The following is a 27,390-nucleotide window of genomic DNA, read 5'->3' on the forward strand; positions in this document are numbered from 1 at the left end:
ATATTTCTACGGCTGGCCATGTTTCTATCCCTTCCCCGATCATTAGCACTGCACCACCACAGCAACTTGCCCAAGCCTCCCTATTTCTCCTTCACCCAAATACAGATAGCTAATGTTCTCAAAGAGCTGCAAAATCTGGACCCCTACAAATCAGCCGGGCTAGACAATCTGGAGCCTCTCTTTCTAAAATGATCTGCCAAAATTGTTGCAACCCCTATTACTAGCCTGTTCAACCTCTCTTTTGTATCGTCTGAGATCCCCAAAGATTGGAAAGCTGCCGCGGTCATCCCCCAATTCAAAGGGGAGACACTCTAGACCCAAACTGCTATAGACCTATATCTATCCTACCCTGCCTTTCTAAGGTCTTCGAAAGCCAAGTTAACAAACAGATTACCGACCATTTCGAATTCCACCGTACCTTCTCTGCTATGCAATCTGGTTTCAGAGCTGGTCATGGGTGCACCTCAGCCACGGTCAAGGTCCTAAACGATATCATAACCGCCATCGATAAGAGACAATACTGTGCAGCTGTATTCATCGACTTGGCCAAGGCTTTCGACTCTGTCAATCATCACATTCTTATCGGCAGACTCAACAGCCTTGGTTTCTCAAATTGTTGCGTTGCCTGGTTCACCAACTACTTCTCAGACAGAGTTCAGTGTGTCAAATCAGAGGGCCTGTTGTCCGGACCTCTGGCAGTCTCTATGGGGGTGCCACAGGGTTCAATTCTCGGGCCGACTCTCTTCTCTGTATACATCAATGATGTCGCTCTTGCTGCTGGTGATTCTCTGATCCACCTCTATGCAGATGACACCATTCTGTATACTTCTGGCCCTTCTTTGGACACTGTGTTAACTAACCTCCAGACAAGCTTCAATGCCGTACTCTCCTTCCGTGGTCTCCAACTGCTCTTAAATGCAAGTCAAACTAAATGCATGCTATTCAACCGATCGCTGCCCGCACCTGCCCGCCCGTCCATCATCACTACTCTGGACGGTTCTGACTTAGAATATGTGGACAAATACCTAGGTGTCTGGCATCTCCAATCCAAAATAACATCTAGAATTGGCTTCCTATTTTGAAACAAAACATCCTTCTATCATTGCTGCCAAGCATACTCTCGTAAAACTGACCATCCTACCGATCCTCGACTTTGACGATGTCATTTACAAAATAGCCTCCAACACTCTACTCAACAAATTGGATGCAGTCTATCACGGTGCCATCTGTTTTGTCACCAAAGCCCAATATACTACCCACCACTGCGACCTGTACGCTCTCGTTGGCTGGCCCTCGCTTCATACTCACCGCCAAACTCACTGGCTCCAGGTCATCTACAAGTCTCTGCTAGGTAAAGCCCCGCCATATCTCAGCTCACTGGTCACCATAGCAGCACCCCCTGTAGCACGCGCTCCAGCAGGTATATCTCACTGGTCACCCCCAAAGCCAATTCTTCCTTTGGCTGCCTTTCCTTCCAGTTCTCTGCTGCCAATGACTGGAACAAACTGCAAAAATAACTGAAGCTGGAGACTCATATCTCCCTCACTAGCTTTAAGCACCAGCTGTCAGAGCAGCTCACACATTACTGCACCTGTACATAGCCCATCTGTAAATAGCCCATCCAACTACCTCATCCCCATACTGTATTTATTTATTTATCTTGCTCCTTTGCATCCCAGTATCTCTACTTGCACATTCATCTTCTGCACATCAACCATTCCAGTGTTTAATTGCTATATTGTAATTACTTCACCACCATGGCCTATTTTTTGCTTTACCTCCCTTATCCTACCTCATTTGCACACACTGTATATATACTTTTTCTACTGTATTATTGACTGTATGTTTGTTTTTTCCACGTGTAACTCTGTGTTGTTGAATGTGTTGTACTGCTTTGCTTTATCTTGGCCAGGTCGCAGTTGTAAATAAGAACTTGTTCTCAACTGGCCTACCTGGTTAAATAAAGGTGAAATAAATCAAATATTTCTTTTTTAAATAAGTATGCCCCCAATGCAATTCTAAAGTCTAATACATCCAGTGTGATTTCAACAGATTTTTGTCAAATAAACACATTATTGTCTTTTGTTGATTTTATATAACAACATTTCAACCTCGTTTAGCGTGATCTATTCAATTATGGCATAATTATATTTGTATTAATTTGCTTCAATGTCAATGACAGACTTTTATTTTGAAGGTTAAACCACAAAGTCCACTATTGTGGCTAGCTTCACATAGATGGTCCGACCACCATTAATCAAATAAGAACAGTTTTATAAATTAGGGTTATTTTAGATGATTACACCTAGCTATATAGTTAGCTAGCTAACTATTGCTACTGAAACAGATGATGTCGTTTTGCTGTGTTTTTGTGGAAGAACATTGTTTGCGTCCATGAGCTAGCTAGCATTTTTTTATGACCAGCCCTGTAGGTGCGCGAGACAACTTTATCTGCATCGTATGGAACGCCGTTTGGGTCTTTGCGTGTCATAAAAGACACAAGTCGAATAACACTATTTGGCGTGTCAAATAACACTATTTGGCGTGTCAAATAACACTATTTGGCGTGTCAAATAAACTGGACGTGTCCTGGCCCACAGAAAAAAACTACGTGCGTCTATGTTGTCTGGTAAATTTCATGAAACTACTATTCCCATAACCCTTTATGAATGAACGGAAGCGGGGTGATTCATTCATGACGTATACTTTTAATTATTCTAGCTGCGCCCCCTTATAGTAGGGCGGGGATTGTATGTGTTTGGTAACTCCATAGCACAAGTTACACAAGCAAGGATAATTTTATAATAGGAGCATTTCACAACTTGTGCATCAATTCGCACGCTCAGCACATGCGTCCGAGAAAGCAATTCTGTCTTCTCCTTTGGCTGGTACTACAATAAAAATGGTCAACCTGAAATCATAGAATAGAATAGATCATCATTGACGTCCACGCCTCACCTGAGACAAAACGATCAAATTGCCTACATTTGAGTCGACTGACATCAGGAGTCGCAAGAACATTTATCGCTTTAGGCTGAATAACACGGAACTCCAAAGTAAAGTCAGTATGTTTGCTTTGACAGTGTAAATATCAATCGCGAGCAGAGAGAGCGAGCGGGTCGATCTTGAACAACTACAGCGCGCGAATTTTCTAACGTTGAATTCTTCAAGTGGAGTAGGACACAGAAAGGAGTTTGTCGTCGCCATGGAGTTGAATTCGGTGCTTTTGACTGCGGGTGGCTCTATTGGATTTTTTAAACTTGTCAACTGTGGTGTCAGTAAACTCCCTATTCCCGAGACTGCTTGCAGAAACGCCTGGAAATGGAGAAATATCTGCACATCTTTCACCCACAGTCTGATAACTGGGATATGGGCTGTACTGTGGTGAGTCGTTTTCCACTGCCTTGATGGGCAAAGATCAATTGTTTTCAATTAGCTTATACATTACAGGGTAGTAACTGATAATAGGGTTTATAATACATTTTTACAATTTAAAGGTACATTTTTTTTAATTTTTGTTGGGTAAGGTAACATAATGGGGACTATGTTTTATTATGGACTGAATTGTGAAGTGTTAAATCAATTAACCTATGGTCATATAGAATGCTTCAGAATCAATTTTATCTAGCATACACCTTTTTCACTATGCTAATTCTCTCAAACTTTCTCTCCCAATAATACAAAAAACGATTTAATTGCTTTGAATAATATATCAATTTTAATTGCTTTCTGGTTATTCTCTCAAATGAATGTGTCTGTTTTTCCCCTGCAGCTTTTTCGTACACCCACAGATGGCCGAAGATTTGATAGGAACCCATTCTGTGTTCTCGCACACGTTGGTTTCTGTATCAATTGGTGAGTGAGTGTGTGGATGGGAAGAGGGAAAGGGAAGCAGTGTGTGAGCTGTCCACACATAGCAGCAGGAAGTAACGGTGCTGGAAGTACTGCAGCACCCCTGATCAATCAAAATAATTTAGCAGAAATCAGGATATAAAAATAATTTACCAAAAAATGACACCAGTCTAAACAGACATGAGTACAATTATTCCAAATACTACACCAGAGAGCATAATTTAGCTACAGAAGATCAATGCCTTCTAAAAAATAGCAGTGGATTAAGTTTTATCACAAGCACTTACATTTGGGAAGGTTGCAATTTGGCCAATACACTCGCCAAATATAGAACAGTTTGTGGCCAACGCGGTCTGTGAAGAGACACACACACGCATACTCATACACACGCTAGCACACACACTCTATAAACACGCACATTTCAATATTGTTATATGGTGGTATTATACATTTTGTGATGTAATGATGTTATATGATTAGTTTAGTTGTGTGATGTCTGGACCCCAGGAAGAGTAAGGCAGCAGCTAATGGGGAATTTTATTCAATTTTTTTGTTTAGTTGTGTGATGTGTCTGGACCCCAGGAAGAGTAATTTTTTGTTTAGTTGTGTGATGTGTCTGGACCCCAGGAAGAGTAAGGCAGCAGCTAATGGGGAATCATAATAAATAGATATAACCCATAGAAGGATTTTGGAACCTCTAACTCTGGCACTTTGACTCATGGGTACCCTAGCAATGGCTGCTATTCCAGACTTGAATGGGAACTGCCATCTATGGATTATATTTCTGTGGTTGGCTGTGGCTGTCATTTTGCCTTTCGCAAATTTCAAAATACAATCACGAGAAAAACGTAAGGTCTACCGCTTGGAAAGAAAATGCCTACTGCTGATAAGAGAAGACTAATCTGTCTGTAGATGCTAACACATTTGTTTCTCAACTTTTGAGCGATTCTGAGCGAACAGCACTGCTTTTCAAAGTATATTAACTTGAGATATTGGCATGAGCACATCGGCCATCACCGGTGAGTAGCCTATCTATCTATCTTCATCATTGAGTCAGTGTTACTGGAAAGTTTATTTTGTAGCTATACAAAATAAAAATAAATAAAAATATAAACGTAACATGTAAAGTGTTGGTCCTATGTTTAATGAGCTGAATTAATTTTTTCCATATGCCTAAAAATATTCTTTCTCAAATTTTGTGCACAAGTTTGTTAACTTCCCTATTAGTGAGCATTTCTCCTTTGCCAATATGCCACCTGACGGGTGGCATATCAAAATGCTAATTAAACAGCATGATCATTACACAGGTGCACCTTGTGCTGGGGACAATTATAAGGTCACATAAAAATGTGTAGTTTTGTCACACAACACAATGCCACAGATGTCTCAAGTTTTGAGGGAGCATACAATTGGCATGCTGACTGCAGGAATGTCGACCAGAGCTGTTGCCAGAGAATTTAAGGTTAATTTCTATCATAAACTGCCTCCGTTGTCATGGGAAATCTATAGATTAGGGCCTAATTAATTTTCAATTGACCGATTTCCTTTATATGAATTGTAACTCAGTAAAACTTTAAATTGGTGTGTGTGTGTGTGTGGTGTGAATATATCTCAGGGTTTCCATTAGGAAAATTAGGCAGCTGTCATGATTGTTGTTGGAATGATTGGACCAAGGTGCAGCGTGGTATGGTTTCACCATCTTTTATTAGAAGTGAAACACACAACAATAAAACAATAAAGCGCAAAACGAAACGTGAAGCTAATGTAGTGCTCGCAGGCAACTATACATAGACAAGATCCCACAACAAACAGGTGGGAAAAAGGCTGCCTAAATATGTTCCCCAATCAGAGACAACGATAGACAGCTGCCTCTGATTGGGAACCATGTGCGTGGAATCCTCGCTGGAGACTCTGGACTGGGAACCCTTGCAGGAGGCTCCGGAATAGGAACCCTCGCAGGAGGCTCCGGACTGGGAACCCTCGCAGGAGGCTCCGGACTGGGAACCCTCGCAGGAGGCTCCGGACTGGGAACCCTCGCAGGAGGCTCCGGACTGGGAACCCTCGCAGGAGGCTCCGGACTGGGAACCCTCGCAGGAGGCTCCGGACTGGGAACCCTCGCAGGAGGCTCCGGACTGGGAACCCTCGCAGGAGGCTCCGGACTGGGAACCCGCAGGAGGCGGACTGGGAAGGAGGCTCCGGACTGGGAACCCTCGCAGGAGGCTCCGGACTGGGAACCCTCGCAGGAGGCTCCGGACTGGGAACCCTCGCAGGAGGCTCCGGACTGGGAACCCTCGCAGGAGGCTCCGGACTGGGAACCCTCGCAGGAGGCTCCGGACTGGGAACCCTCGCAGGAGGCTCCGGACTGGGAACCCTCGCTGGAGGCTCCGGACTGGGAACCCTCGCTGGAGGCTCCGGACTGGGAACCCTCGCAGGAGGCTCCGGACTGGGAACCCTCGCTGGAGACTCCGGACTGGGAATCCTCGCTGGAGACTCCGGACTGGGAACCCTCGCGGGAGGCTCCGGACTAGGAACCATCGCGGGAGGCTCCAGACCGTGGATCATCTCTGGAGGCTCCGGGCCGTGGATCATCACTGGAGGCTCCGGGCCATGGATCATCACTGGAGGGTCCGGACTGGGAACTGTCGCTGGAGGCTCTGGACTGGGAACTGTCGCTGGAGGCTCCGGACTGCAGACCGTTGCTGGAGGCCTGGTTCGTGGAGCTGGCACAGGGCGTACCAGGCCGGGGAGACGCACTGGAGGCCTTGTGCGTGGAGCTGGCACAGGGCGTACCGGGCTGGGGAGACATACTGGAGGACTGGTGCGTGGAGCCGGCACAGGACGTACTGGGCTGTGGAGGCGCACTGTAGGTCTGGAACGTAGAGCTGGCACAACATGTCCTGGACAGGTGACAACCTTCCTACGGAAAGTGCGGGGAGCTGGCACAGGACGCACAGGAGGCCTGGTGCGTGGAGCCGGCACAGGACGTACTGGGCTGTGGAGGCGCACTGGAGACACGGTGCGTAGAACCGGCACACATGGTACCGAACAGATGACACACGCCTCAAGGCGAATGCAAAGAGCTGGTACAGGACGTGCAGGGCTGTGGAGGCGTACTGGAGACCTGGTGCGTGGAGCCGGCACAGTCTTCACCAGGCGGCTAGTACGCTCATCAGGACGAGTACGGAGAGCTGACTCAGGTGGCATTAAACTGAGGACACGCTTTTTAGAGCGGGTCAAAACACATGAACAATTTATGGAGATGTAGCTAGCTAGCTTGCTGTTGCTAGCTAATTTGTCCTGGGATATAAACATTGGGTTGTTATTTTACTAGAAATGCACAGTCCTTTTTGTCTGAATCTTTGTAGAATTTTGACCCATTTTGCGTCACCCAAAATCGTATGTTCTCTACTCCCAACAATTAATCCACAGATAAAAGGGGAAATCTAAATCTCTCCATTTTTCGTCTTAATCTGTGAACGTTTTATATACCCAAGTGGGTATATGCTTCTAAAGTATATGCTCCTAAAAACCAATGAGGAGATTGGAGAGGTGGGACTGGTTACCAGACGCTTGAGCAGTTTGGATGAAATTATCATATAACATGTTTGGAAATGTATTTTGCAACGCTCGCGCACGCAGCGTGTTAGGGAGTTTTTCCTAGCCACCGTGCTTCTACACCTGCATTGCTTGCTGTTTGGGGTTTTAGGCTGGGTTTCTGTACAGCACTTTGAGATATCAGCTGATGTACGAAGGGCTATATAAATAAATTTGATTTGATTTAGCCCTAGCCCCATAGAGCAAGAAGGAGAGAGGAATGCCGGCTGTATCCTATGACCAACATGCAGTTCTTTATCCTTGTCAGATAGGCTACAGTGTCTGCTATACAGATACAGTATAGGCATACAGAAGGAGGCTAATTTGTTCTTTTTCAATCAGAATATGTTTTATAAAGATAAGCATTTTATTGTTAGATTATAGGAGTAACTCTGGTAGGCATAAAACATTCTTCCTTTCCTGAAGTTCAACTGTCGGAGTCAGTTGGAGTGCCAGTGCACACTGCATGCCGTATAATTGGCTAATAGCCACACCACACGCCAAACCTTCACAACAGTTTCTGAACTTTATTAGGGTAATATCAAAAGTAAGTCAAGCAATTGTTTATAGGGGAAATACAAGCAGGATATTATTACATTTTTGTCATTTTGCAGATGTTCTTATCCAGAGCGACTTACAGGAGCAATTAGGGTTAAGGGACTTGCTCAAGTCCAGATTTTTAACCTCATCGGCTTGGGGATTCTAACCATCAATCTTTCGCTTACTGGCCCAATGCTCTTAACCACTAGGCTACCAAAGATCCAAAACGAAAGAACGAGAAGCATATATATATATATATTATAACAAAACATACAATCTACTTGCAGTGAAGCCGCTCTATTTACATTACATTCAGTCATCTAACAGACTCCCATCCAGAGCGATCCACAGAAGCAACCAGGGTCAACACCCTGTCACTTCCTGTTGAACGCGGAATGAGGAAGAGCTCAGTTTTGTTTGTTTGGAAAGTTTGTTGTTTGAAAGAGTATTGGAAAGTTATTGGTAGCAAGCTAGCTTCTTAGTTTGGATCCCACGACGCAGTTGGCATCAGTTGCTGGGACTGCTTGTCTCTTTCCAGGGATCCTGCCGATCAAGGACGGGTCTGAGAAGGCACCGACAGAGATGGTCGCCACGCTTCAGGTCCTTAGGAAACTATGCAATTTTTTAAATTTTTTATGTATTCTTTTTTACATTGTTAGCCCTGAAAATCTCAAGTGTTATTACATACAGCCGGGAAGATCTATTGGATATAAAAGCAATGTCAACTTACCAACATTACGACCAGGAATACGTCTTTCCTGAAGCGGATCCTTTGTTCAGACCTCCACCATGGACATGGGATCTTATCCTAGAGGCTGACCCAAAACAACGCAGTCGCCACAGGAGAGGTGGACGAAGCGGCCTACTAGTCAGACCCAGAAGGCAAGCACACCATCCACCGCTTCTGAGAATATTACTCGCCAATGTCCAATCTCTAGATGACAAGGTGGACGAAATTAGGGCACGAGTTGCCTTCCAGAGAGACATCAGAGATTGTAACATTCTCTGTTTCACGGGTTATGTTGTCAGAGTCAGTACAGCCACCCGGTTTCTTCATGCATCGCGCCGACAGAAACAAACATCTCTCTGGTAAGAAGAAGGGTGGGGTGTATGCCTTATGATTAATGACTCATGGTGTATTCACAGCAACATACAGGAACTCAAGTCCTTTTGTTCACCTGACCTAGAATTCCTTACAATCAAATGCCGACTGCATTATCATCCAAGAGAATTCTCTTCGATTATAGTCACAGCCGGGTATATTCCCCCCCCAGCAGATACCTCGTCGGCCCTGAAAGAACTTCACTGGAATCTTTGTAAACTGGAAACCATACATCCTGAGGCTGCATTTATTGTAGTTGGGGATTTTAACAAAGCTAACTTGAGAACAAGACTTCCTAAATTATATCATATCGGATGCGCGACACAAGCTGGTTGCATTCTCGATCATTGCCACTCTAACTTCCGCGATGCATACAAAGCCCTCCCCCACCCTGCCTTTGTCACGCCCTGGTCTTAGTATTTTGTGTTTTCTTTATTAATTTGGTCAGGCCAGGGTGTGACATGGGTTTTGTATGTGGTGTGTTTTGTCTTGGGGTTTTTGTTAGGTATTGGGTTTGTATTATAGTAGGGGTATCTAGCATAGCCTATGGCGGTCTGGAATGGTTCTCAATCAGAGGCAGGTATTTATCGTTGTCTCTGATTGGGAACCATATTTAGGCAGCCATAATCTTTGAGTGTTTCGTGGGTGATTGTCCTTATGTCCTTGTTCTGTCGCTGTGTTACTTTGCACCAGTATTAGGCTGTTTCGGTTTTCGTGTTACGTTTATTTGTTTTTTGTATTTGATCGTGTTTACTTTGTCCCATTAAACATGGATCGCAATAGCCACGCCACATTTTGGTCTGACTCTCTTTCACCTAAGGAAAACCGTTACAGAATCACCCACCACAACAGGACCAAGCGGCGTGGTAACGGGCAACAGCAGCGAAAAGAGGAATGGACATGGGAGGACGGTTTGGACGGCAAGAGTATGGACTATACTTCTTGGGAGGAGATAGACAGGTGGGCGGTCGACCCAGGGAGAGTGCCGGAGCCCGCCTGGGATTCGATGGAGCAGTGCGCGGAAGGTTATCGGAGAATGGAGTTGGCGAAGCAAGCACGGCGGCGCGGACGGAAGCCCGAGAGTCAGCCCCAAAAATTTCTTGGGGGGGGGGGCTCACAGGGAGTATGGCTATGCCAGGTAGGAGACCTGCGCAAACTCCCTGTGCTTACCGGGGGGCTAGAGAGACCGGGCAGGCACCGTGTTATGCTGTGGTGCGCACGGTGTCTCCAGTGCGGGTGCATAGCCCGGTGCGGTACATTCCAGCTCCGCGTATCGGCCGGGCTAGAGTGAGCATCGAGCCAAGTGCCATGAAGCCGGCTCTACGCATCTGGTCCCCAGTGCGTCTCCTTGGGCCGGCTTACATGGCACCAGCCTTCCGCCTCTACAGCGCTGCCGGAGTCTCCCGCCTGTTCAGAGCTGCCAGTCTGCAAGGAGCTGCCAGTCTGCAAGGAGCTGCCAGTCTGCAAGGAGCTGCCAGTCTGCAAGGAGCCGCCAGAGCTGCCAGTCTGCAAGGAGCCGCCAGAGCTGCCAGTCTGCAAGGAGCCGCCAGAGCTGCCAGTCTGTATGGAGCAGCCAGAGCCGCCAGTCAGCATGGAGCAGTCAGAGCCGCCAGTCAGCATGGAGCAGTCAGAGCCGCCAGTCAGCATGGAGCAGTCAGAGCCGCCAGTCAGCATGGAGCAGTCAGAGCCGCCAGTCAGCATGGAGCAGTCAGAGCCGCCAGTCAGCATGGAGCAGCCAGAGCCGCCAGTCAGCATGGAGCAGCCAGAGCCGCCAGTCAGCATGGAGCAGCCAGAGCCGCCAGTCAGCATGGAGCAGCCAGAGTCGCCAGTCAGCATGGAGCAGCCAGTCAGCATGGAGCAGCCAGAGCAGCCAGTCAGCATGGAGCAGCCACAGCTGCCAGTCAGCATGGAGCAGCCACAGCTGCCAGTAAGCCAGGATCTTCCAGATCCGCTATTCAGCCAGGATCCGCTATTCAGCCAGGATCCGCTATTCAGCCAGGATCCGCCAGTCAGCCAGGATCCGCCAGTCAGCCAGGATCTGCCGGAACCGCCAGTCAGCCAGGATCTGCCAGAACCACCAGCCAGCCAGGATCTGCCAGAGCCTACTACCTGCCTGAGCTTCCTCTCAGTCCCGAGCTACCCCTCAGTCCCGAGCTACCCCTCAGTCCCGAGCTGCCCCTCAGTCCCGAGCTGCCCCTCAGTCCCGAGCTGCCCCTCAGTCCAGTGGGGCCCTTGGTGAGGACTGCTAGGCCAAGGTCGGCGGCGAGGGTCACCTATCTAAGGACGCGAGGCAAAGGGACTAAGACTTTGTTAGAGTGGGGTCCACGTCCCGTGCCGGAGCCGCCACCGTGGACAGACGCCCACCCGGACCCTCCACTATGGGTTTAGTTGTGCGGTCGGGAGTCCGCACCGTGGGGGGGGTTCTGTCACGCCCTGGTCTTAGTATTTTGTGTTTTCTTTATTAATTTGGTCAGGCCAGGGTGTGACATGGGTTTTGTATGTGGTGTGTTTTGTCTTGGGGTTTTTGTTAGGTATTGGGTTTGTATTATAGTAGGGGTATCTAGCATACTCTATGGCTGTCTGGAATGGTTCTCAATCAGAGGCAGGTGTTTATCGTTGTCTCTGATTTGGAACCATATTTAGGCAGCCATAATCTTTGAGTGTTTCGTGGGTGATTGTCCTTATGTCCTTGTTCTGTCGCTGTGTTACTTTGCACCAGTATTAGGCTGTTTCGGTTTTCGTGTTACGTTTATTTGTTTTTTGTATTTGATCGTGTTTACTTTGTCCCATTAAACATGGATTGCAATAGCCACGCCGCATTTTGGTCTGACTCTCTTTCACCTAAGGAAAACCGTTACAGCCTTGGTCAAATCTGACCATGACTCCATTTTGTTGCTCCCAGCCTATTGACAGAACCACCTCTTTTAATCATGGCAAGGCGACTGGAAACATAACTGAATATAAACAGTGCAGCTATTCCCTCCGTAAGGCAATCAAACAAGCAAAGTGTCAGTATAGAGACAAAGTGGAGTCGCAATTCAACGGCTTAAATACGAGACGTATGTGTCAGGGTCAACAGTCAATCGCGGATTACAAAAAGAAAACCAGCCCCGTCGCGGATATCGACGTCCTGCTCCCAGACAAATTAAACAACTTCTTTGCTCGCTTTGAGGACAATACAGTGCCACTGACACGGCCCGCTACCAAAGCCTGTGGGCTCTCCTTCTCCGTGGCCAATGTGAGTAAAACATTTAAACGTGTTAACCCTCGCATGGCTGCCAGTATCCCTAGCCGCGTCCTCAGAGCATGCGCAGAACAGCTGGCTGGTGTGTTTACGGACATATTCAATCAATCCCTATTCCAGTCTGCTGTCCCCACATGCTTAAAGATGGCCACATTTTTTACTGTTCCTAAATGACTATCGCCTTGTTGCACTCACTTCTGTCATCATGAAGTGCTTTGAGACTAGTCAAGAATCATATCACCTCCACCCTACCTGATACCCTAGACCTACTCCAATTTGCTTACCGCCCCAACAGGTCCCCTGACGATGCAATCGCCATCACACTGCACACTGCCCTATCCCATCTGGACAAGAGGAATACCTATGTAATAATGCTGTTCACTGACTACAGCTCAGCATTTAACACCATAGTACCCTCAACTCGTCATTAAGCTCGAGACAACTGGGTCCTGGACTTTCTGACGGGCCGCCTCCCAGGTGGTGAAGGTAGGAAACACTATCTACACCCTGCTGATCCTCAACACTGGGGCCTTACAAGGGTGCATTCTCAGACCTCTCCTGTACTCCCTGTTCACTCATGACTGCGTGGCCATGCACGCTTCCAGCTCAATTATCAAATTATCAAGTTTGCAGACAATGCTACAGTGGTAGGCTTGATTACCAACAATGACAAGTAGGCCTACAGGGAGAAGTTGAGGGCCCTCGGAGTGTGGTGTCAGGAAAACAACCTCTCACTCAACGTTAACAAAACAAAGGAGATGATCGTGGACTTCAGGAAACAGCAAAGGGAGCACCCACCCATCCACATCGACGGGACAGTAGTGGAGAAGGTGGAACGTTTTTTAAGTTCCTCGGCATACACATCACGGACAAACTGCAATGGTCACCTAAAACACTCTCAAACCTTTACAGATGCACAATCGAGAGCATCCTGTCACCACCTGGTACAGCAACTGCACCACCCTCAACTGCAAAGCTCTCCAGAGGGTAGTGCGGTCTGCACAACACATCACCGGGGACAAAATACCTGTCCTCCAGGACACCTGCAGCACCCGATGTCACAGGAAGGTAAAAAAAGATTATCAAGGACAACAACCACCCGAGCCACTGCCTGTTCACCCCACTATCATCCAGAAGGCGAGGTCCGTACAGGTGCATCAAAGCTGGTACCGAGAGATAGAATCTGTTTTTCAGTCTCAAGGCCATCAGACTGTTAAACAGCCATCACTAACATAGAGAGGCTGCTGCCAACAAATCTCTGGACACTTTAAGAAATTGACTTAATAAAGGTATCAATAATCACTTTAAATAACGCCACTTTAATAATATTTACATATCCTACATTACTCATCTCATATGTAAACTCAGCAAAAAAAGAAATGTCCCTTTTTCGGGACCCTGTCGTTCAAAGACCATTTGTAAAAATCCAAAAAACTTCACAGATCTTCATTGTAAAGGGTCTAAACACTGTTTCCCATACTTGTTCAATGAACCATAAACAATTAATGAACATGCGCCTGTGGAACAGTTGTTGAGACAGTAACAGCTTACAGACTAGGCAATTAAGGTCACAGTTATGAAAACTTAGGACATTAAAGAAGCCTTTCAACTGACTCTGAAAAACACCAAAAGAAAGATGCCCAGGGTGCTCATCTGCGTGAACGTGCCTTAGGCATGCTGCAAAGGAGGCATGAGGACTGCAGATGTGGCCAGGGCAATAAATTGCAATGTCCGTACTGTGAGACGCCTAAGATAGTGCTACAGGGAGACAGGAAGGACAGCTGATCATCCTCGCAGTGGCAGACTGTCTGTAACAACACCTGCACATGATCGGTACATTCGAACATCACACCTGCGGGACAGGTACAGGATGGCATCACCAACTGCCCGAGTTACACCAGGAACGCACATTCCCTCCAGTGTTCTGAATGTCCACAATAGGCTGAGAGAGGATGGACTGAGGGCTTGTAGGCCTTTTGTAAGGCAGGACCTCACCAGACATCACCGGCAACAACGTTGCCTATGGGCACAAAACCATCGTCACTGGACCAGACAGGACTAGCAAAAAGTGCTATTCACTGACGAGTTGCGGTTTTGTCTCACCAGGGGTGATTGTCGGATTTGCGTTTATCGTCAAAGGAATGAGCGTTACACCGAGGCCTGTACTCTGGAGCGGGATCGATTTGGAGGTGGAGGGTCCGTCATGGTCTGAGGCGGTGTGTCATAGCATCATCGGACTGAGCTTGTTGTCATTGCAGGCAATCTCAACGTTGTGCGTTACAGGGAAGACGACTTACAGGGAAGACGACATGTGGTACCCCTCCTGCAGGCTCATCCTGACATGACCCACCAGCATGACAATGCCACCAGCCATACTGCTCGTTCTGTGCGTGAGTTCCTGCAAGACAGGAATGTCAGTGTTCTGCCATGGCCAGCGAAGAGCTTGAATATCAATCTCATTGAGCACATCTGGGACCTGTTGGATCGGATCGGAGGGTGAGGGCTAGGGCCATTCCCCCCAGAAATGTCCGGGAACTTGCAGGTGCCTTGGTGGAAGAGTGGGGTAACATCTCACAGCAAGAACGGGCAAATCTGGTGCAGTCCATGAGGAGGAGATGCACTGCAGTACTTAATTCAGCTGATGGCCACACCAGATACTAACTGTTACTTTTGATTTGGACCCCCCCTTTTTTCAGGGACACATTATTCAATTTCTGTTAGTCACATGTCTGTTGAACTTGTTCAGTTTATGTCTCAGTTGTTGAGTCTTATGTTCACATGTGCCGAATACAACAAGTGTAGTCCCTACCGTGAAATGCTTACTTACAAGCCCTTAACCAACAGTGCAGTTCAAGGATTCTTAAGAAAATATTTACCAAATAAGCTTAAGTAAAAAATAATAAAAAGTAACACAATAAAATAACAATAACAAGGCTATATACAGGGGGGTACCGGTACCGAGTCAGTGTGCGGGGTACAGGTTAGTTGTGGTAATTAGTACATGCCGGTAGGGGTGATGTGAAAATGTATAGTTAATAAACAGCAAGTAGCAGCAGTGTACAAAACAAATGGGGGGGTCAATGTAAATAGTCCGGTAGCCATTTGATTCATTGTTCAGCAGTCTTATGGCTTGGGGGTAGAAGCTGTTAAGGAGCCTTTTGGTCCTAGACTTGGCGCACCGATACTGCTTGCCATGTGGTAGCAGAGAGAACAGTCCATGCCTTGGGTGACTGGAGTCTCTGACAATTTTATGGGCTTTCCTCTGACACCGCCTATTATATAGGTCCTGGATGGCAGGAACTTGGCCCCAGGGATGTACTGGGCCGTACGCACTACCATCTGTAGCGCCTTACGGTCAGATGCCGAGCAGTTGCCATACCAGTGATGCAACCGGTCATGATGCTCTCAATTGTGCAGCTGTAGATTTTTTGAGGATCTGGGGACCCATGCCAAATAATTTCAGTCTCCTGAGGGGGAAAAGGTTTTGTCGTGCCCAATGAACTTGAAACTCTCGCTCCACTACAGCTCTGTCAATGTTAATGGGGTGTTAATGGATTTTTCCTGTAGTCCACGATCAGCTCCTTTGTCTTGCTCACATTGAGGGAGAGGTTGTTGTCCTGGCACCACACTGACAGTTCTCTGACCTCCTCCCTATAGACTGTCTCATTGTTGTTGTTGATCAGGCCTACCGCTGTTGTGTCATCAGCAAACTTAATGATGATGTTGGAGTCGTGTTTGGTCATGCAGTCGTGGATGAACAGGGAGTACAGGAGGGGACTAAGTACCTACCCCTGAGGGGCCCCAGTGTTGATGATCAGCGTGGCAGATGTGTTTTTGCCTACCCTTACCACCTGGGGGCAGCCCGTCAGGAAGTCTAGGATCCAGTTGCAGAGGGACGTGTTTAGTCCCAGGGTCCTGAGCTTAGTGATGAGCTTCGTGAGCACTATGGTGTTGAACGCTGAGCTGTAGGCATTCTTACATAGGTGTACCTTTTGTACAGGTGGGAAAGGGCAGTGTGGAGTGCGTTTGAGATTGCGACATCTGTGGATCTGTTGGGGAGGTATTCGAATTGGCGTGGGTCTAGGGTATCCGGTAGGATGCTGTTGTTGTGAGCCATGACTAGCCTTTCAAAGCACTTTATGGCTACGAACGTGAGTGCTACGGGGCAGTAATCATTTAGGCAGGTTACCTTTGCTTCTTTGGGCGAATGGACTATGGTGGTCTGCTTGAAAAAGACACTTGTGAAGACACTTGCCAGTTGGTCTGCACATGCTTTGAGTGCACGTCCTGGTAATCCGTCTGGCTCCACGGCTTTGTGAATGTTGACCTGTTTAAAGGTCTTGCTCACATCGGCTACTGAGAGCGTTATCACACAGTCATGTGACATGCTGGTAAAAATTGTAAAACTGATTTAAGTTTGCCTGCATTATAGTCCCCGGTCACTAGGAGTGCCATTTCTGGATGAGCATTTTCTTGTTTGCTTATGGCCTAGAGTTGGTTGAGTGCGGTCTTAGTGCCAGCATCGGTCTGTGGCGGTAAATAGACGGCTATGAATAATATAGATAGTGTGGTCTACAGCTTATCATAAGGTATAAGGTACTCTACCTCAGGCGAGTAATACCTTGAGACTTCTTTAATATTAGACATCACGCATCAGCTGTTATTGACAAAAAGACACACACCCCCACCCCTCATCTTACCAGATGTAGCTTCTCTGTTGTGCCGGTGCATGGAAAATCCTGCCAACTCTATATTAGCTGTGTCGTCGAACATCCACGACTCGGTGAAACATAAGATATTACAGTATTTAATGTCCCGTTGGTAGGATATGCCACCTGACCTTGTCTATCTCTCATATAACTTAGAGCAATAGTGTATGTGTGTCAGCCTATACCCCTCCAATGACCTCTCCCCAACACGCTTCATGTGTCATGTGTCTAAAATTGGTCTGTAGAAGGAGTATTAAGCCTGGAGCACAAGTCAAACAGCAGACCATAGCTTTCACTTGGTTAGGAGTCTCGGCTAGATGGACAAAATCTTTATTTAACTAGGCAAGTCAGTTAAGAACAAATACTTATTTTCAATGACAGCCTAGGAACAGTGGGTTAACTGCCTTGTTCAGGGGCAGAATGACAGATTTTCACCTTGTCAGCTCAGGGATTCGATCTTGCAACCTCTCGGTTACTAGTCCAACGCTTTAACAACCAGGCTACCTGCCACCACACTGAGCTTAAAGTAAACCCCAGCAGTACAGCCCCTTTAAATAAAAAATCCTCTAGTTTGACTTCATGCTCTCTAATTGACTCGTGTATTGAGCTAATTTACACTCTATAAGCTGTTAATATATTGGATCTGTGCCTGGTTAACAAGGGCTCCCTTGGAATTCCAAGGATTGTTAGCGTTCTCCCAGAGAATCCACCCACCCTTGAATGCTGCCTGTCAGTGTTATTAGTGTTGCCGGAATTCTAGAATCAATGGGGAGCATTATGATGCTTTGTCCCAGGCACTGCTCCGGGCCTACCCCTGTAGGTTGCGTGACCCTAGAATGGGCCGTAGCGCCTGAGAAGAAGGCTGTTGATATATGCCGCAGCAGTCTGCCCGGGTCAAATGCCATCTATAACAGAGAAGTAACAGAGAAGGGAGTCCGGGTGAGGAGGGATGGTGGATGGTGCTTCCTCTGAGCCCTGCCTACAACAATGTGGCGTGACAGTGACACTGAGCCTATAGTATGGTCGTCACTATCAGGCCACAATGCTAAGCTAGAAAGACAAAGTATTTTCACTATAGGCAATTTTGACATGGCAGCTTGGCCACATAGTAGAAACCTACTGTATGTTCGGAGGCTATATTTAAAATGTTTTGTTTGTTTTTCACTCTGATTGACCAAACAAACACTAGTCTGGGCCTCTGTCTGTGGACTGACTTGATTATGTCAGGCCAAGGCAAGGGTGTTGACATTTTGGAATGCACAACAGTTGCAGTAGGTACCCTCCCAGGCTGACCAAAGGTAAATGCAGTGTTACACACCAAACATGACACTACCATGAAGTGCCACTCTCCTATTGGGTGTGTCGTTAAGTTCATTTTAAGAAGATTTTTGTTTTGAGGAACTGTAATCTGTCACAAAGATTTTCTGATGTAGACTCATCTCAACCAAACATCCAGGGTTTGACTGTAAGCCAGTGTATAGACAAGTTGTGTTTGATCACCATGTCGTTGGACAGTCACTGCCCAAAACCCACAGAACGGGAGAGCTTGGCTCCAGTCACCAGCCGTTTGAGATAACATGCTGCTGTTGAATTTAAACACTACAAAAAAATGTTTCCATTTTCAGCCACGTGTGGTGGTACAGAAAGGTGTGAGAGAAACTAGGGCAGAAGAACAGGGGCAGGGGGTGAGATGTGGACAGAGAGACACACAGAGAGAGAGGGACCGAACCAATGATTCCTTTTGGAACACAGTCAGTGTCATAATGATAAGAGAGCCTGTTGGAAGGCCAACGGGCGAACAGTTGGTCACATGCCACCATGGTTCAATAACGTGAGAGCTTGACCTAAGGTTGACGGTCTTCGCTGGTTGTAAAATGGCTTTTCTTTATACATATCTAGGAATGATAAGAGATGAATGGATGACACTTTTAAAATCTAATATGCATCCTATTCAGTCAAAATCAATTCCCAATGCCACAGTAAGAATTATTTCTGGGATTCAATTTAGACAATTTGGTTAAGTAAACATCCGTTGTTTCTTCAGCGTGTGTTTGTCATATAGCAGCTGAGGATGCTCTAAAAGTACACGTCTTATCACAATATTTACAGAATAGAATATGTAGTAGGAACACAGACTCCGGATAATTATAGTCTGCCCTAGAGGAGGACCCCCTCCGCAACATACACACACACACCCGACTATCTTTAACGCTTCATTATTTTTCCACCATTCTGAAAAGCCGTCTCCATGGTTATGCCCATAGCGGGGGGACTGATCTAAATAAGCACTCTTTAACTGACATCTTGGTTACCATCCTTGGTGTCGTCATGGAAGCGACTGGTAAGAGGGGTCCCCACTAAATATACTTGATATGCCAAACGCTCCTCCACTGAAAAAGCCTTTGTTCTATCAATCTCCATTGCTTTGTTTTGGTTCTAAGCTAGAATATGCCATGTTTTGTTCAACAGGCTACTTCATCTATGACTTCCTTGATATGGTGCTCAACCAGAAGATGATCCTGTCATGGGAGCTCCTATTCCATCACACAGTGGTAAGTGGCCCTGGTAGCATCTACAAGGTTTGAGGTACCCGTTATGTACAACCACAGATCTAGGATCAGGTTACCTGACCTCACTAACCATAACCTTGATAAATATCTGACCCTGTATCAGCGGTTAGGTGAAACATAGCCTAGAATCTCTGTCTCAACCTCATTATCTAGCTAAAACACCCACCAGAGAATACTGAAGCAGTGAAAGCATCACACTGCACACACATTTTACACACAAAACCCCCACAGTCGTTGGCCCCTGTTAGCATACAGCAGAGCTCAAATCCTATTTTATTGGTCGCTTGCACAGTTTTGCTGCACCTGCGATGTCTCTAGCTATAACAATGCAGTAAGATCTAGCAATATAATAACAATACACACATAACCCCCCCAAAAAATAAATAAAGAACAAGAAAATGAAGACCTTACTGTTAACCTTTTCCAGCCAGCCTTCCTCATCAGGCTCCTAACCTGCCTAACATCCCCCTTGAGGAACTACCCCTCATTATTGTTCTCTTTCTCATCAAGGCTAGACAGCTCCAGTAGTACGTAATAGGCCTCAAATGAGAGCACCTGGTGAAGTCATTGTTCATCATTGTCCTTTTGAGAAAAATGTTAATTGTTCACCAATGTTCTTGAGAAAGACCTCATAGTGTTGTTCTCATTCCCTTGGGTTTCTCGTCTTTGTAGAATGCTGCTTGAGGCTGTGCATCAGGGTATGAAGTTGCCTGTTGGCAACAGATCTAGGATCAGTTTTCCCTCCCCCATCCTAACTTTAACCATTGGGGGTTAAAATGCTAAACTGACCTTGGCATACGCCAAAGTACTTCTGCCTGACCCATTTTCATGGCAATACTGAGCTCTTGAAGACCTTTTTATTTTGAGGACCGGTTTGTGATGTTGATGTACATTTTTAGATGTGTGGTTAGAAGAGGACTTGTGTAGATTTGAATTTGTAGAATTTTGTCAAGTCTGTCCATGTCTGCTTGTCTAATAGACTTATTATACTTATATAACTAATGTTTGTGTATAGGCGTCTGAAGTTGAGCCAGTGTATGTGGGCACATGCCTATTTATATGTGTGAGCCTCTATAAGTGTGTGTTTCTCTATATCGCTCACACACATGCTGGTGAGTAGTACAGTATTCACACTCAGCCTCTCGTGTTGGTATGACTCACAGCTGGCTGTTCCTCGTCAATGTATCAACACTGTCCAGGGAAAGCCCTGCATATCTAAACTGACAGACTGACTGACTGGACTCAGTCTGCCAGGCAGCCCAATATCTAAACTAAATGAATGGCTGACTGGATTCAGCTCAGCTTGTTAGGCAGCTCCACGTGCCTCTGGCCCTGGAAGGATAGTGGCCCAGTGTATTTTGGCTCAGTCCCTCTATGGACTTTATTCTTCCCTGAAGTCACCCTATGGTTCTCATCCTCTCCTCTTCCAGGGCCAGCAGCCAGCCAGTCAGTCCCCCATTCTGAGGTTTTGTTGTTGTTGTTCTTCGCTCCCTTCTTTCCTGGAAGCTCCATTCAGGACAGAAGGAGGAGGTCTGGATGAGTGTTGGCAGATACACAGTCCATGACTGTGGCCTGGGAGGAACGTCTTCCACTTTTCCTCTCCTTCTCTCACATCATCCTTTTTGTCTGTGTTGTGGTCCCTTTCTGTCTCCTGCTCTCTTCCTGTGTCTCTATCAGTCTATCTCTCCTCTCTCTCACTCTCTCTTCCTCTCCCCCCGTGGTTTACTGATGGGGTCAGGGCCTGGCAGTAATGATAAATAAGAACATTGTTATGTGTTTTTTTTTGTGAGAAGTAAAGGGAGAGAAACTCTTTTTCTGAATCTGAGATCTCAATGGAGCATTTCATTGGTCTTGGGTAATGCCTTGTTGACAATTTCTACGGTCTGTGGAAAAAACAGCATTTATTTGGCGTACCCCCTCATCCTCTGAAAGTCTTTTTGGTTAGTCATTCACTTTGTAATGCTGTAGATGGGTTTCTCTGAAATGCAGACTTAACAACACCAAAGACTCAAGCTAAGGACTGATGCTAAAGAGTTAGCATAAGGCAAAGCTTTGGTAGTTGTTCCAGTAGTCGTCGACCAGGCTCGTATTCATCAGGGCATATAGCATCATAGCAGAATGGTTGGGCAATGTAAAACATAAACTAGGGTTTCTTATTGGATAAGTTCAGCTGGAAGGCCATTTTCTTCCATTTCATGTCTAGTGAACATGGCCTAGTCTTAGTAACTGTGGGAATAAGCAGTCAAATGTTCCATAGAAACTTTATACTTTTTCTACTTAAGTGGAGCTCACTGGGTAAGAAAGGTGTGAGACTTCTTACAATGACATATGGGTACTCCACTGGCATTTTGACACAGAGCAACACAGAGACTCCTCGTATAGCCCCCAAACAACCCCTGACCCCTCCATTCCTTTGAGAAACAGGAAGTCCTGCCGTCTGTGCCAGTAATATGGCGCCCTTATGAACACAAAACTGCCTCACTCAGATCTGACTGAGGAGGTACTGTCGTATGTATGAAAGAGCATATGGAAGATTCATAACAGAAGATATAAGGGTCTGGAAACAGACATTCTGACAAACACCATATTTGCATTTGCAGAAGTTGTCAGGGGTGCTTTTTGTTTCAAGGGGTTTTCTGCTGTAGTTTCAGTAACATAATTGAGAATTTCAAGAAGCATTTTTCTACGGCTGGCCATGCTTTCCACCTGGCACCCCTCACTGCAACTTGCCCAATCCTCCCACATTTCTCCTTCACCCAAATCTAGATAGCTGATGTTCTGAAAGACCTGCAAAATCTGGACCCCTACAAGTCAGCAGGGCTAGACAATCTGGACCCTCTCTTCCTAAAGGTGTCCGCCGAAATTGTTGCAACCCCTATTACTAGCTTGTTCAACCTCTCGTATCGTCTGAGATCCCCAAAGATTGGAAAGCTGCCGCGGTCTTCCCCCTCTTCAAAGGGGGAGACACTCTAGACCCAAACTGCTACAGACCTATATCTATTCTACCCAGCCTTTCTAAGGTCTTTGAAAGCCAAGTTAACAAACAGATCACCGACCATTTCGAATCCCACCGTACCTTCTCCGCTATGCAATCTGGTTTCCGAGCTGGTCATGGGTGCACCTCAGCCACGCTCAAGGTCCTAAACGATATCATAACCGCCATCGATAAGAGACAATACTGTGCAGCTATATTCATTGACCTGGCCAAGGCTTTCGACTCTGTCAATCACCACATTCTTATCGGCAGACTCAACAGCCTTGGTTTCTCAAAATTTGTCATTTAATGACTGCCTCACCTGGTTCACCAACTACTTCTCTGGCAGAGTTCAGTGTGTCAAATCGGAGGGCCTGTTGTCCGGACCTCTGGAAGTCTCTATGGGGATGCCACAGAGTTCAATCCTCGGGCCAACTATTTTCTCTGTATACATCAATGATGTCGCTCTTGCCGCTGGTGATTCTCTGATCCAACTCTATGCAGACAACACTATTCTGTATACCTCTGGCCCTTCTTTGGACACTGTGTTAACTAACCTCCAGACGAGCTTCAATGCCATAAAACTCTCCTTCCGTGGCCTCCAACTGCTCTTAAATGCCAGTAAAACTAAATGCATGCTCTTCAACCGATCCCTGCCTGCCCATGCCCGCCCGTCCAGCATCGCTACTCTGGACGGTCCTGACTTAGAATATGTGGACAACTACAAATACCTAGGTGTCTGGTTAGACTGTAAACTCTCCTTCCAGACTCACATTAAGCATCTCCAATCCAAAATTAAATCTCCAATCGGCTTCCTATTTCGCAACAAAGTGTCACGCCCTGACCTTAGAGAGCCGTTTTATTTCTGTATTTGGTTAGGTCAGGGTGTGATGTGGGGTGGGCATTCTATGATTTGTTTTTCTATGTTTTGGCCGGGTATGGTTCTCAATCAGGGACAGCTGTCTATCGTTGTCTCTGATTGGGAACCAAACTTAGGTAGCCCTTTCCCTCCTTTCTTTGTGGGAAGTTAACTTTGTTTGAGGCATCATAGCCCTGTGAGCTTCACGGTCGTTTTGTATTTTTATTGGTTTTGTTGGCGACATTTTTAATAAAAAAGGAAAATGTACGCTCACCACGCCGCACCTTGGTCCTCTTCATTTGACGGCCGTGACACAAAGCCTCCTTCACTCATGCTGCCAAACATACCCTAGTAAAACTGACTATCCTACCGATCCTGGACTTCAGCGATGTCATTTACAAAATAGCCTCCAACACTCTACTCAGCAAATTGGATGCAGTCTATCACAGTGCCATCCTTTTTATCACCAAAGCCCCATATACTACCCACCACTGCGACCTGTATGCTCTCGTTGGCTGGCCATTGCTTCATATCCGTTGCCAAACCCACTGGCTCCAGGTCATCTATAAGTCTTTGCTAGGTAAAGCCCCGCCTTATCTCAGCTCACTAGTCACCATAGCAGCACCCACCCGCAGTACGCGCTCCAGCAGGTATATCTCACTGGTCACCTCCAAAGCCAATTCCTCCTTCGGCCGCCTTTCCTTCCAGTTCTCTGCTGCCAATGACTGGAACGAACTGCAAAAATCCCTGAAGCTGGAGACTCATATTTCCCTCACTATCTTTAAGCACCAGCTGTCAGAACAGCTCACAGATCACTGCACCTGTACATAGCCAATCTGTAAATAGCCCATCCAACTACCTCACCATATTGTTATTTATTTTGCTCCTTTGTACCCCAGTACCTCTACTTGCACTCATCTTCTGCACATCTATCACCCCAGTGTTTCATTTGCCATACTGTAATAATTTTACCACTTTGGCCTATTTATTGCCTCACCCACCTTATCCTACCTCATTTGCACACACTGTATATAGACATTCTCTATTGTATTATTGACTGTATGTTTGTTTATTCCATGTGTAACTCTGTGTTGTTGTTTGCTTCACACTGCTTTGCTTTATCTTGGCCAGGTCGCAGTTGTAAATGAGAACTTGTTCTCAACTGGCCTACCTGGTTAAATAAAGGTGAAAAAAAAACATTTTTGGAGTTGCCACCGCCCTTGACTGGGTTCATGGAAAAACAAGGAAACATTTACCGTAAAAAGCTCCCCTCTCCTCCTTGTATGTAGGCTGCCCCAGTTGGCTATGAAGTTGGAAATATTGAGGTTGCTATGAACGAGGGTGAGTAGATACTAGAGCACTGCTTCAGAAGTTAATGAAAAAAGCATTTAGAAAATGGAATTGAGCCTAATGTAGTTCATTTAAGATGTTTAGGTCAGCAGGGGAGATGTCATTTGACTCTAGTTGCTTTTCTAATTGCAGTCGCTATAGCTGCGCTCTTCGTTCAACCGCTCTCTGACTGAGATGTTTTTGAAGGTTTCAACAGTGATTGCTGTTTCCCTCCAACACAAATTGCTTTAATCCGTGTCTCGTTACGTATTATTGAGTTTGCTTATTAGTAGTGCTTAGTGCTGGTAGGGAAGCGAGTGTCATGTGCTACTCTCAAACTGTTATTTTGACTGCTGTGTTCCATCTTTGAGATATACTATCATCGATTCCCCTACATACTACATCTGTATCTACAGGGCATTTGGAAAGTATTTAGACCCCTTGACCTTTTCAAAAAAAATGTTACAGCCTTATTCTAAAATTGATTAAATCTACAATACTCCACAATGACAAAGCAAAAACTGTTTTTTCGAAATGTTTGCAAATGTATTAAAAATAAAATATTACATACGTTTTCAGACCCTTTACTCAGTACTTTGTTGCAGCACCTTTGGCAACGTTTACAGCCTCGAGTCTTCTTGGGTATGACATTACAAGCTTGGCACCTGCATTTGGGGAGTTTCTCCCATTCTTCTTTGCAGATCCTCTCATGCTCTGTCAGATTGGAGGGGGAGCGTCGCTGCACAGCTATTTTCAGGTCTCTCCAGAGATGATCGATCAAGTCCAGGTTCTGGCTGGGCCACTCAAGGACATACAGAGACTTGTCCCGAAGCCACTCCTGTGTTGTCTTGGCTGTGTGCTTAGGATCTGAGGTCCTGAGCGCTCTAGAGTAGGTTTTCATCAAGGATCTCTCTGTACTTTGCTCTGTTCATCTTTCCCTCAATCCTGACTAGTCTCGCAGTTCCTGCTGCTGAAAGATATCCCCACAGCATGATGCTGCCACCACCATGCTTCACCGTAGGGATGGTGTCTGGTTTCCTCCATATGTGACACTTGGCATTCGGTTCAAAGACTTCAATATTGGTTTTATCAGACCAGAGAATCTTCTTTCCCATAGTCTGAGAGTCCTTTAAGAGCCTTTTGGCAAACTCCAAGCGGGCTGTAATGTTCCTTTTACTGAGGAATGTCTTCCGTCTGGCCACTCTACCATAAAGGCCTAATTGGTGGAGTGCTCCAGAGATGGTTGTCCTTCTGGAAGGTTCTCCCATCTCCACAGAGGAACTCTGGAGCTCTGTCAGAGTGAGCATCAGGTTCTTGGTCACCTCCTTGACCAAGGCCCTTCTCCCCCGATTGCACAGTTTGGCCGGGCGGCCAGCTCTAGGAGGGGTCTTGGTGGTTTCGAACTTCTTCCATTTAAGAATGATGGAGGCCACTGTGTTCATGGGGACCTTCATTGCTGCAGAAATACTTTGGTACCCTTCCCCAGGTACCCTTCCGACAATTCATTTAAAACTTATTATGGCTTATTATGGCTAACAGGATCAATATGACAACAGCCAGTGAAAGTGCAGGGCGCCAAATTCAAACAACAGAAATCTCATCATTAAAATTCCTCAAACATACAAGTATTTGACACCATTTTAAAGATAAACTTGTTGTTAATCCCACCCACAGTGTCCGATTTCAAAAAGGCTTTACGACGAAAGCACACCAAACGATTGTTAGGTCAGTACCTAGTCACAGAAAAACACAGTCATTTTTCCGGCCAAAGAAAGGAGTCACAAAAAGCAGAAATAGAGATAAAATGAATCACTAACCTTTGATGATCTTCATCAGATGACACTCATATGACTTCATGTTACACAATACATGTATGTTTTGTTCGATAAAGTTCATATTTGTATCCAAAAATCTCAGTTTACATTGGCGCGTTACGTTCAGTAATGTTTTGCTTCCAAAACATCCGGTGATTTTGCAGAGAGCCACATCAATTTACAGACATACTCATCATAAATGTTGATGAAAATACAAGTGTTATGCATGGAACTTTAGATACACGTCTCCTTAACCTCATGGCTTGGTTTTTGCTCTGACATACACTGTCAACTGTGGGACTTTATGTAGACAGGTGTGTGTCTTTCCAAATCATAGCCAATCAATTTGGAGAAACATCTCAAGGATGATCAATGGTAACAGGATGCACCTGAGCTCAATTTTGAGTCTCATAGCAATGGTTCTGAATAATTATGTAAATCAGATTTTTCTGGGTTTTAGGTTTAAAAATATTTACAAAAATTACTAAAAACCTGTTTTTTCTCTTTGCCATTACTGGGTATTGTGTGTAGATTAATGAGAATGTGTTTTATTGTAGATTAATGAGAATGTGTTTTATTTAATACATTTTTGAATAAGGCTGTAATGTAACAAAGTGGAAAAAGGAAAGGGGTCCGAATACATTCCAAATACACTGTAAACACCTACTGCCTGCCATCTTCTCTTCTCCTCCTCTCCTCCTTTCATCTCCTGTCCTCTCGCTTTCTCTCCCCCCGGCTTCTTCTCAAAAGACCCTGATATTCCCGCTCCTGCAGACCAGTCTTTGTCCATGTCCCCTCGTTCT

General features: G+C 45.9%; 1 protein-coding gene across 1 annotated transcript in view; it reads left to right on the forward strand.

Annotated features, from left to right (window-relative positions):
* The first annotated feature begins 2,779 nt into the window (after positions 1–2,779).
* LOC112246902 (TLC domain-containing protein 2) overlaps positions 2,780–27,390 on the forward strand; it is a 37,366-nt gene continuing 12,755 nt past the window's right edge. Inside the window, exons 1-3 of the mRNA XM_024415504.2 lie at positions 2,780–3,384; positions 3,773–3,855; positions 19,511–19,593. Coding sequence (XP_024271272.1) covers positions 3,206–3,384; positions 3,773–3,855; positions 19,511–19,593 — 345 coding nt within the window. The 5' untranslated portion in view covers positions 2,780–3,205. The remainder of the gene's footprint in view (positions 3,385–3,772; positions 3,856–19,510; positions 19,594–27,390) is intronic.

This window comes from Oncorhynchus tshawytscha, linkage group LG13, assembly GCF_018296145.1.
Source record: "Oncorhynchus tshawytscha isolate Ot180627B linkage group LG13, Otsh_v2.0, whole genome shotgun sequence".
NCBI classification, from domain to species: Eukaryota; Metazoa; Chordata; class Actinopteri; order Salmoniformes; family Salmonidae; genus Oncorhynchus; species Oncorhynchus tshawytscha.